The following is an 11,456-nucleotide window of genomic DNA, read 5'->3' as shown; positions in this document are numbered from 1 at the left end:
TCAAAGAAGTTGAGGGATGTTGGAATGAGGGGGTGCAGAGGCAGAGGGAGCTATGAAGGGGCAAGAAGGGTGAAAAAGGACTTGGGGCCAGACACAGAAAGGCCTTTTAGGTCCCATTATGGATTTGGGATGCTGTCCTGAAGACAGTGGGAAGTCACGGAGGGTAGGCAGTTAGGTGGCATAAAGAGGTGGTCTTGGCTTCCCTGAGAGCCCGTGGGCTGACCTTCCTCCCCTTGACCTCCCCTTCCTTAAGCATACAATGGAGTAAGCATATTTAACCTCTGGGACTCTGTGTGTATGTGTGTGTGCACGCAGGGGATTTTGTTAGCAGAAGTGTGTGCCTGGCCTTTAGACTTTGCTCAGTAAGTACCGAAAAAGCCACTCTTGCCTGACTTGGTCTTCTTTCGCCTCTCCTCACAGGGCCCCACTCCTGCTTAAGAACACCAAGCATGCAGGTGAGCTGTCCCTACGATTCCCACAGGGAGGGTGGCCCAGGTGTGGGGGTGGGGTAGGGTTAGGTGGGAGAGTTTCCTCCTTTGTCTAGTCTTTCTGGGGTGGGATGGGGGTCGGGGGACTTGGGGAGTTCACCCAGCAGTGAGATTGCTGGGCTGAGACAGGCTCTGATTTGGATGATATCCTCAGGTTCTCCTCCATTTAGTTTGCCTCACCCAGAGCAAACTGTTAAGGGCAGTGGGCATCTCTGCCAAGGCGCCTTTGGGCATCTAGTGTCACAGTCATTCAAAGAGCAGTTCCAGCAACTTAGGGGTTGGCTGGAAGTAGTGAATAAGGAGACTTCCCCTTCTCCCTTTCTACCTTAAGGTGGGAGAGGCTCCTCATTTGTCTAGTATTCCTGGACTTCCTACTGTGGACCTAGTATTACGTTAGGTGCTGGGGATGCCCCAGGGACTAAGATGTGCGTAGTTCTTGCCAATGTCCCCACTCATCTCCAGCAGGGGCTGGATCACTAAACAAGCCATTGGAATAAAGTGCCGTGTATCATTTGCTTGGAGGAGTAGGATCAGCGAGGAGAGTAGGGGGAGGTTCCAGGCCAGGGAAACTACATTTAAGGACTGTGAGCTGAAAGGGAGCGGGGTGTGGTCGAAGAAGGAAACGCAGGGGATGAGGCTGGAGCTGAGAGAGCTGGGGGAGAGCCATGTAGGACGGAGCTGGACAGGTGGGCTGGGCGTGGTCATGGAGGTCATCCATGGGGAGCCGTGGAAAGGTTTCAATAGGTGAGGCTGAACTTGCCTTTTCTGTCTCTCAGGAGCACTGCAGGGAGTTCGACAGTCAGCTATTGGACAGAAGGGGGCAGTGGCACTGATAGACCTCCAGACCGGGCATGGCCTTGGGTCCAGGGGCTAGTCTGGTCCTCTGTGAAGACGCGAACATGACACCCAATCTCAACTCCACTGAGGCCCCCGGTTTAGGCTCTGGCATCATCTCTGGGCCCAGCCTGGACACGGACCTTGTTGCTGTCTTAAATCCATCCCTGAGTCCTGGCGTGGCTCTTGTTCCAGACCTTAATCCAACTCTGATTCTGTTCTTAGAGGAGGCCCCTGGCCTGGAGTCTGATGACACCCCCAGACCTGATGACAGCAGGTCCACGACTCCAGGTTCCCTCCAGATCACTGCTGCCCACTCTGCTGAAGCCCTGGCTTTGGATTCCAATCACCTCTCAAGGCTTAACTCACAGGGGACCCTAAGTCCAGCCTCAAACCTCATTCTGAGCCCCCACTCTATGGAGGCCCAGGGTATGAGCTCGGGGAGCCACACTGGTCCAAATTCGGAGGAAGCTGTCAACTCCCTCTCAAGCAATCTTTTTGATTTGGGTCAGAGCAACTCCAATCCTTCCAGGCCTGAGACAAACCCATTTATAAGGCCGTATTCCAAAGACTCTCTTGTTCTGGGCCACAGCATCTCCAGGCCAGGCTCAAAAACTCTCCTTACTTCAGCCTCAACCCCTTCTCTTGATCCTGACTCCAATCAGCTGCTCAGCATGGGCTCAGAGAACATATCCAAGCTGGACCTGAACGCGGCTTCAGGTTCTCCTGAGTCCCTTATGCCAGACACGAACGAGACCGTCACTTTGGTTCCACATAACATCTCTGGGTCTGTTTCAAAAAGAGCCTTTGGTGCAGTCTGGAACACAAGTTCCAAGGGAACCATCAGCGTGGCTTCAAATGGCAACCCCAAGTCTGATTTGAACATGACCGTCACTCAGGCTTCATGCTTGACCCTGGTTCCTGTTTCCAATGACGTTGTCAGCCTTCACTCCAGCACCCATGGACCCACCTCCACCGTTTCGCCACCCTCATGCATGACCCTGATCCTGGGCTCCAAGGAGACTCTGAGCCTGGGTTCCAGCCTCATCTTCAGCGACACCTCCACCCTGATGCTGAGCAGCCAGCAGGGGTGTTCCGAAGACAGCAGTGTCCACACCATGCCTCTGGAGGGGACTCTGGGGAGCTGGAGTGAGATGGCTAGTGTGGAGGTGTGCCAGTTCACCCTGGGGCTCCCCACCGGCGACAGCACGAATAAGGACTCCACGGCCTTCCAGAGCATCCCTCAGGGTGAGTAAGGCCAGAGTGCCAGCCCCAGAGAGGACACCGACCTGGAAGAACTCTCTTCATATTTGTAGGGCAGGGAGGGAAGGGGCGAGGGGAAAGGAAGGACCCAGCATGTAATGGGTAACATGCAATACATTAATTATACACCAGAGATCTAGTGCTCAGCCCCTGCTTGCTGTGTGACTTGGGACGAGTTACTTAATCTCTCTGAGCTCCAGTTTTCTTAACTGTAATATAATATTCCATATAATGATACTTTCATTCTGTACAAATTACGAGTCATCTAACTTTACCTTCTTTTCTTTCTTGATGAATTTCAGGTCTGGCTTCTCAGGTCAGAGTTAGACCAGTGGAGCAAGCAGGCTTGAGTTTTTGAGGTTCCCACCTAAGTGAAGCCTTGGGGTCCTGTCTGGAACCTGTGACTCACTTCTGATGTGCAAGAGTTCTATAAATGAATCCATCAGTTTTTGATGTTGTAAAGATCTTTTCCCAGTTATTTATATCTCCAAATATTTTTATTTGCTCATTTACCAATACCACATTGCAATTTTAAAAAATTACCACAGCTTTACAGATATGCATTCATATCTGAAAGAATCCCTCTTTAAAGTTCTTAAAATTATTCCAAGGACAACAGCCTCCACACCATGCCCTAGAGGCTATTCAAAAACCCTCATTCTTCTGTATACATTTTAAAATACGTTTGTCTAGGTCCTCAAAATATCTCTCTGGCATGTTTGTTGGAACGTTATTAACATATCCATCTATTCAAGTGAAATGGAGTGAAATTGGGGTTCAACTTCATTCCTTTCCTTGTGGAGTCCAGTTATTATTGTAATCTAATACATATACTATACAATTTACCCATTTAAAGTACACAATTCAATGGCTCTTGGTATATTACATGATAAATCTTTTTAAAAATCATTGTAAAATATATATAACATAAATCTGCCATTTCAAACATTTTTTAGTGTTTAATTCAGTGGCACTAGTCACCTCACAATATTGTGTAAAGTTACCACTGTCTGTCATCCCAAATGACTTCCCTGGTGGCTCAGACGATAAAGCGTCTGCCTACGATGCAGGAGATCCGGGTTCGATTCCTGGGTGGGGAAGATCCCCTGGAGAAAGAAATGGCACCCCACTCCAGTACTCTCGCCTGGAAAATCCCATGGACGGAGGAGCCTGGTGGGCTACAGTCCATGGGGTCGCAAAGAGTCGGACACGTTATCCCAAACAGAAGGTCTTACCATAAAGTAGTAACTCCCTATTCCTCTCTCCCCAGTCCCACATGAACTCTAACCTGCTGTCTGTCTCTATGAATTTGCCTCCTCTAGGTAACTCATGAAATGGAATCACACATTTGTTCTTTTGTATATGGTTTACTTAGCATAACGTTCATCTATGTTGTAACATGAATCAGTACTTCACTCTTTTTTGTGGTTGGATAGTATTCCGATGAATGTACTACATTTTATTTGTCCATGGACGAATATTTGGCTATGATGAATAATGCTGCTATACACATCAGCTCAAAAATCTCTGAATCTTTGCTTTCAATTCCTTTAGAAATATACCTCGGAGTGAAACTGCTGAATCGTATGGTAATTCTTGTTTAGCTTTCTGAGGAAATGCTAAATTATTTCCCATACCAGCTGTACCATTTTGCATTCCCTCCAACAATGTACAGAGGTTATAATGTACAAGGGTTTCTACTGCTGCACTGCTAATCTCTCCTTGCCAGCACTTTTTATTTTTTATTTTTTTAGAAAACATTTTTATAATAGCCTTCCTAAAGAGTGTGAAGTAATATTTCAATTGTGATTTTGATTTGCATTTCCCTAATGACTAATAAATGACGTTGAACATTTTTTTTAGTATGCCTATTGGACATTTGTATAATGTCTTTTGCCTATTTTCAAATTTGGTTGTTTTATTTTTAATTTTGCGGCCATGCTACACAGCATGTGGGATCTTAGTTCTCCGACCAGGGATCAAACTCATGCCTCCTGCGTTTGAAGCATGGAGTCAAGATACTAGACCACCAGGGAAGCCCCCAGATTTAGTCGTTTTTTGTTGTTGAGTTTAGGAGCTCTTTATATATTCTGAACATTAATTCCTTATCAGATACACAATTGGTAAATATTGGCACCCGTTCTGTGAGTTGTCTTTTCATTCCCTTGACATTGTCCTTTGATGCACAAGCGATTAATTTGATGAGAATCAATTTGTCTACTCTTTTACTGTCTGTTACCTTGGCGTTATGTTTAAGAAATTCTTGCCTTTGGTTATACTCCAATACAAATTAAAAAGTTCTTTTAAAAAACGATTTCTTCCCTAAAGCACTAAAAACAAACAACATGTTAAAAAAGAAAAGAATTGTATTTTTTTGAGCTGAATAAAATGGAATAATTCTGTAGTCTGAAAAATAAGAGAAATTATTGCCATATCCAGTGTCATGAAGATTTCCCCCTATGTTCTCTTCTAAGAGTTTTATAGTTTTAGCTTTTAAGTTTAATCTTTGAGTTAATTTTTGTGTACAGTGTGAGGAAGGGGTCCAACATCATTCTTTTGCACGCGGATATCTAGTTTTTCTAGCACTACATATTGAAAAGAGCATTCTTTTTCCACTGAAAGGTCTTGGTACCTTTGTCAAAAATCAATTGACCATATATATGAGGATTTATTTCTATTTTATTCCATTGGTCTTTGTGTCTGTCCTTATGCCAGTAACACTCTGTCTGGTTTCTACAGCTTTGTAGTAAGTTTGAAAGGAGGAAATAGGAGTCTACCAAGTTTGTTCTTTTTCAAGATTGTTTTGGCTATTTAGGATCAATCTTTGTTTTTTAGTAGGATAATTTTATCCATTTGTATTTTTAAAGACAATGTATTTTCAAACTGTATTTGTCTTTTAAAAAGTTTTCCAAGATATATAACATGTATCAGTAAAATATGTAAAGTGCGCTACTAATCTTAAGCGTACAGCTTGATGAATATTTACATACATAAACACACTGGTGACTCCCACCCAGATCAAGACCCAGATCTTTATTGGCATCCCAGAACCTTTCCTTGTGATCCTTTCCAATCAATTCCCCTTCTTCTGGGGTTGTTCGCTGTTCAGTTGCTAAGTCATGGGCTGCAGCTTCCCTGTCCTTCACTATCTCCCGGAGTTTGCTCAGATTCATGTCCATTGAGTCAGTGATACTATCTAACCTTCTCATTCTCTGCCATCCTTTTCTCCTTTTGCCTTCAATCTTTCCCAGCATCAAAGTCTTTTCCAATGAGTTGGCTCTTCGGGTAGGGTTTTTCAGTCTTGGCACTACTGATATTTTGTGTTAGACAGATCTTCGTGGTGTGGGTGTGGGTGTATGGGGGCTGTTCTACACATCGTAAGATGCATCCCTAGACTCTGCAGAAGATACTAGTAGGGACATCCTCCCACAGAAGTTGTGACAGCAAAAGAGGCCAAATGGCAAATAGGGGTCAAGATTGCTCTCAGTTATCAACAGTCACAGAAGGAACAATTCTTCAGATTTGTATCACCATAGACTAGTTTTGCCTGTTTTTTCTTTTAACTTTCTATCAATAACTGCTGTTGTTTATACTGTTCTGATTCTGGCTTCTTTAGCCCAACATTATGTCTAGCGGATTCATCCACAGTTGCACGTGTCATAGCTGATTCTTATTATTGTTCTGTAGTATTCTATTTTATGAAATTACCACAATTTGTTGATTCATTCTGATGGACATTGGAATTTTTCTACTCTTTGGATAATATGAATAAAGTTACTTTGAACCCTTTTGTACATGTTAGTGCAAAGATACTCTTTTTCACCTAGAAGAGGAATTTCTGGGTCATAGCAAAAGCACATGTCCAGCTTTAATAGATACTGCAAAATTTTCAAAGTGGTTGGATTAATTTACCCTCTCACATGTGAGACTTCCAGTTGTTCAACATCCTCACAGACATTTGGTAGTCAGTTTTTTACAATTTTAGCCATTCTGCCGCTGCTACTGCTGCAAAGTCGCTTCAGTCATGTCCGACTCTGTGCAACCCCATAGACAGCAGCCCATCAGGCTCCCAGTCCCTAGGATTCTCCAGGCAAGAATACTGGAGTGGGTTGCCATTTCCTTCTCCAATGCATGAAAGTGTAGGTATCTAATGCCATTTCCATGTGGTTTTCAATGGCATTTTTTGATGATTACTGATGTTAAGCATCTTTTAATATGATTATTGTCAATTTGTATATCCTTTATAATGAAGTGCCTGTTCAAGTCTTCTGTTCATTTAAGAAATTTGTGTTGTCTTTTTCTTATTGGTTTGTGGAAGTTCTTTATGTAATCCTGATATGTGTATGCAAAGGTTATGAAAATAGTGTTATATTTTCCTCCATAAGTTTTACCATTTTGTCTTTCACATCAAATTTATAATGCATTGTGCATTAATTTTGGGAAACAGTTTGAGAGAGGAATTTAAAAGGCTCATTTTCCCCCCATGTGAATATCTAATTGCTCTGGACCATTTATTGAAAAAACACATAATCTCCCCCACTGAATTGTAGTGTCACCTTGAGGTAAATCAAGTGACTGTGTACGTGTCGGTTTATTTCTGGACTCTTTCTATTCCTTCGTTTGTCATCCTTAACCATTGCCTTTAATTACCGTGATTTAGAGTAAGTCTTTATATTTAGTAGTGAGACTCCTCCACTTTGTCGGGATTGCCTATTCTAGGTGCTTTACTTTTCCATTTTAATTCTAGAAACAGCTTGTCAATTTCCATAAAACTAAATAAAAATCTGTTAGATTTTCACTGGAATTTCATTGAATCTACAAATCAATTTATGTAGCATTGTTTCTGGGGCTTCCCTATGGCTCAGTGGTATAGAATCCACTTGCCAATGCAGGAGACGTGAGTTGGATTCCTGATCTGGGAAGATCCCACATGCTTCAGAGCAACCAAGCCTGTGCATCACAACTATTGAGCCTGTCTCTAGAGCCAGGGAGCCGCACCTGCTGAGCTCAGCTGCTACAACTACTGAAGCCCGAGCTCCTAGCAGAGCCTGAGCTCAGCAAGAAGCCATCGCAGTGAGGACCATGCACTGCAGCCAGAGAGTAGCTCCTGCTCGCCACAACCAGAGAAAGGCCCACGCAGCCACAAAGACCCGGCACAGTCAAAAACAAACAAATAGAAAGTGAAAGGGCATCCAGATCAAAAAAGTGAATTAGGTAATACTGTTTCCAACCCACAGTTCATTTATATTTAATACAATTATGCAGAGTTAAAATTTTAAAAATTTTTAATTGGCCTATAGTTGACCAGCAATTGTATTCTTTGTTTTGCTTGCTCTATATTTTTTTTTTCTCCTTCTTTGGTTTTTGGGTTGCTTTTCCTCCCTCTTTTCTTCCTTATTTGTGTGAAAGTTATATACTGTTTAAAGTCTGTTACTGATTCTCTAGAAGCTACAATGTGTATACTTAATTAATCACAACGTCCAAACTAGTCAATGCATTTATGTTCCTCCCAGATGATTTAAACGTGTTAACCTCATTTAACACCTCCTCTCCCATTTATATGCTCTCCTGGTAATGTATGTTAATTTTATCTTTTCTTTTTCTTAACTCTATGAACATTATTATTATTTTATGTAGTTAATGTTCTTATATTTACCCAAATATTAACCTCTTTTTTTTTTTTCGTTTGCTTGTTGCATCGCAGACCTTCATCTGGGATTAATCTCCTTTTGGCTGAAGTATACCCTTGTGCTTTAGTGAGCTCTGCTGAGGCAAACTCTTTCCATTTTTACTGAAAATGCCTCTATTTATCCATCATTCTTTTAAAAATTTGAAATAATAAAAAACTTGCAGAAAAGTTGAAAGTACGGTATAAAATGTTTTTCTGAATTGATAAGTTGCTAAATGATACCCTATCAATCTTGAATTCGTATGTGTTTCTTATAAAAGAGGATAAAGATTAACTATCAAAATCAGGAAATTAACACGGATACAGTGCTACCATCCAGTCCTTAGGCTCCATTCAAATGTCACCAATGGTCCCGGAAGTGTCCTTTATTAAAAAAGGGTCCAGGTCAGACTCACTTACTGCCCTTTTCTGTCTCGTCTGTTTTGTTTCCCTCAGCCATCAGATCTTCCTTGGCTGTCGCGCCCCTGATACTCTGGAAGATCATAGGCCAGCTGTTTTATAAGATTTGCCTAATTCGGGGCTTGTCGGGTGTTTTCTCATGGTCGGAGTCACGTCATGCATCTTTGGTGGGAATAGCGTAGACATGATGCCGGGTCTTTCTCACTGCATTCTGTCTGGTGGTGAATGGTTTTGATTTGCTCCATTACTGGTGATGGTCACTTTGATCACTCGAGCTCAATGGCTGCTGCCAAGGTTTTCCACTGTAAAGTCATTATTCACCCCTTTGTCATAAATATGCAAAAAATACTAGAGAGATCTTTTGAAACTATGTAAATATCCTATTTCTCATCAGACTTTCAATTTAGTTATTTCTTTTTTCATATTAGCATGGACTTACCATTTCTTAGTTTACTCGATAGACTATATCATCTGTTGTTACCATCATTTATTGTGATACTGAAGCTTTCCCCGTTTGACCAAGGAGTATTCTTTGAGCAAGCTTTTATGTCTTTTTGACATATTCTCACAATTTCTTGGGCTCATTTCCTTGTTTTCTGGTAGAAGTTGTCTCAGACTCACCTGCACTTTCTCTGCCCGGGTCCTAGAATCACCTGATTCTCCTAGGAGCCTTGTTTCCTTTAGTGGAAAAGGTGCTTAGAAGAAGCCAGGGTTTTAGTGCTAGCTGTATTCACTACCACTGCGATGTCTCTGCTGCTCACTGTTGACTCCATCCTCCAGTAGCCACCAAGGTTGGGGGCCAAGATGTCCCAGGGTCTCTCTCCTTGGGCTTCGCCTCATTGCCTTAAGTCAAGGACTCTATGGCCCTGCTCAGCCAAGTGCCCACACCTGGACCAATCACTGTGGCTGGGGGCATGGGAATCTCTTACTGAGCAAGCATGGTTTCCAGATCCACCTTTATTCATTTGTGTGTTTATTGACGTCTAGTTGATTTATTGGAGAAGGCAATGGCAGCCCACTCCAGTACTCTTGCCTGGAAAATCCCATGGATGGAGGAGCCTGGTGGGCTGCAGTCCATGGGGTCCCGGAGAGTTGGACACGACTGAGCGACTTCACTTTCACTTTTCACTTTCATGCATTGGAGAAGGAAATGGCAACCCACTCCAGTGTTCTTGCCTGGAGAATCCCATGGACGGAGGAGCCTGGTAGGCTGCAGTCCATGGGGTCTCTGAGAGTCGGACACCACTGAGCAACTTCACTTTCACTTTTCACTTTCATGCATTGGAGAAGGAAATGGCAACCCACTCCAGTGTTCTTGCCTGGAGAATCCCAGGGACGGGGGAGCCTGGTGGGCTGCCGTCTATGGGGTCGCACAGAGTCAAACATGACTGAAGTGACTTAGCAGCAGTTGATTATAATATTATACTGATTTCAAGAGTAAAGCCCATCCTTATTTGAAGAGAGGTGATGGGTGGGCCTCGTAGCTTCACCTACCTATATGAAATGAATAGCCTGCAGGGAAGACAGAGGCTTTGCCACCAGAAGAAAGATGAGGAATTGTGGGGCTAACAAAATAGCAATTATCTATTAGGTTGGCCGAAAGGTTCATTCAGGTTTTTTCGTGAGATGTTATGAGAAAAGCTGAATGAACTTTTAGCCAACCAATACTGTAACAAGTAAGAATTTAACTATAAAGTGTGGTAACAACCAAGAGAAGAGAACCAAAAGATGCACAGCAGGATCACAGTGGGCCCGCTGTTACTCTGAAGGTCAGGGGAGGCCGCTCTGAGGAGTGGCAGGCAAGCGGACCTTGTCCTCTACCTGGGCAAGGGGGTGCGACAGTGCAGAGGCCCAGGCAGAGGACAAGAGCTGTGCAAAGGCCTGGCAGCAAAGCCTGCTGGGCCTGGAAGGAGGCCAGCATGGTGGGAGCATGGTGAGTGAGAGGAGAGTAAGGGAAAGTGAGCTGCAGAGGTGGGCAGGCGAGACTGACCTGGCAGGGCCTTGAAGGCACTAATAAGGATGCGAGCCTTATGTCTGGGACACGGGGTGCCCCTGAAGGGTTTTAGGGATAGGGGCTCAGTCTGGCTGCTGGGGAAGTAAAGCTTGGAGGAGCCCCATGGGGAAGGGGAGATGGGATTCTGCTGCACTGTACCTTTACTCTCCCTCTTCTTTCCTCAATGGAACTGTGACATGCAGGAGCCTTCGATGAAGTAGCCTCATGCCTGGTGGAGGTGCCAGGGCAGAGAGATGATCGCGGCAAAACGGCTCTGGTATGCTTCCTGTCAAACCACCTCCTGCCACCGACTTCCTGGGATGCCCTTTCCCTCCACCTCCCGCTCCACCCTCAGCATTTCTCTCTTCTCTGCCGGATTCTTCTCTGCTCTATGGCTTTATTAGTTTATCTTATTTCTTGTCAGTCTCTCGCACTGGAATTCATTCTCCATAAATCAGGGAGTTTTGTCTGTCTTATTCTCAGCAGTATTCCTAGAATCTAGAGCAGTGCCTGGCACATCCTAAGTGCTTGATAACAGTTGTTTTTTTTTTTTAAACAACTGAATGAATTGTGAAGGTCTATAAAAGGGGAATGACCCTTTTCAGGACACAGGCCCAGCCCAGGTCTTGGCCACGTAGCAGGCCTTGGGAGGCCAGAGAAAGCCAGCATCTTCATGATTTGGTGAGGGCCAACGGGAGAAGACTGGACAGGCTGGTAGTGAGTGTAACACATGGAATGTGGGTGAGCCTAGTTGACAGATAGAGTCTAGAAGCAGGGCGCCCGCCCAGGC

At 44.0% G+C, this 11,456-nt stretch overlaps 1 protein-coding gene across 1 annotated transcript in view; it reads left to right on the top strand.

The window, feature by feature from the left end:
* Nucleotides 1-1,339: 1,339 nt before the first annotated feature.
* MROH7 (maestro heat like repeat family member 7) overlaps nucleotides 1,340-11,456 on the top strand; it is a 40,421-nt gene continuing 30,304 nt past the window's right edge. Inside the window, exons 1-2 of the mRNA XM_068966281.1 lie at nucleotides 1,340-2,570; nucleotides 10,870-10,943. Of these exons, the coding sequence (XP_068822382.1) occupies nucleotides 1,340-2,570; nucleotides 10,870-10,943 (1,305 nt within the window). The remainder of the gene's footprint in view (nucleotides 2,571-10,869; nucleotides 10,944-11,456) is intronic.

Source organism: Capricornis sumatraensis, chromosome 2, assembly GCF_032405125.1.
Source record: "Capricornis sumatraensis isolate serow.1 chromosome 2, serow.2, whole genome shotgun sequence".
In the NCBI taxonomy this organism is placed as follows: Eukaryota; Metazoa; Chordata; class Mammalia; order Artiodactyla; family Bovidae; genus Capricornis; species Capricornis sumatraensis.
This window is presented reverse-complemented; position numbering and strand designations above follow the sequence as displayed.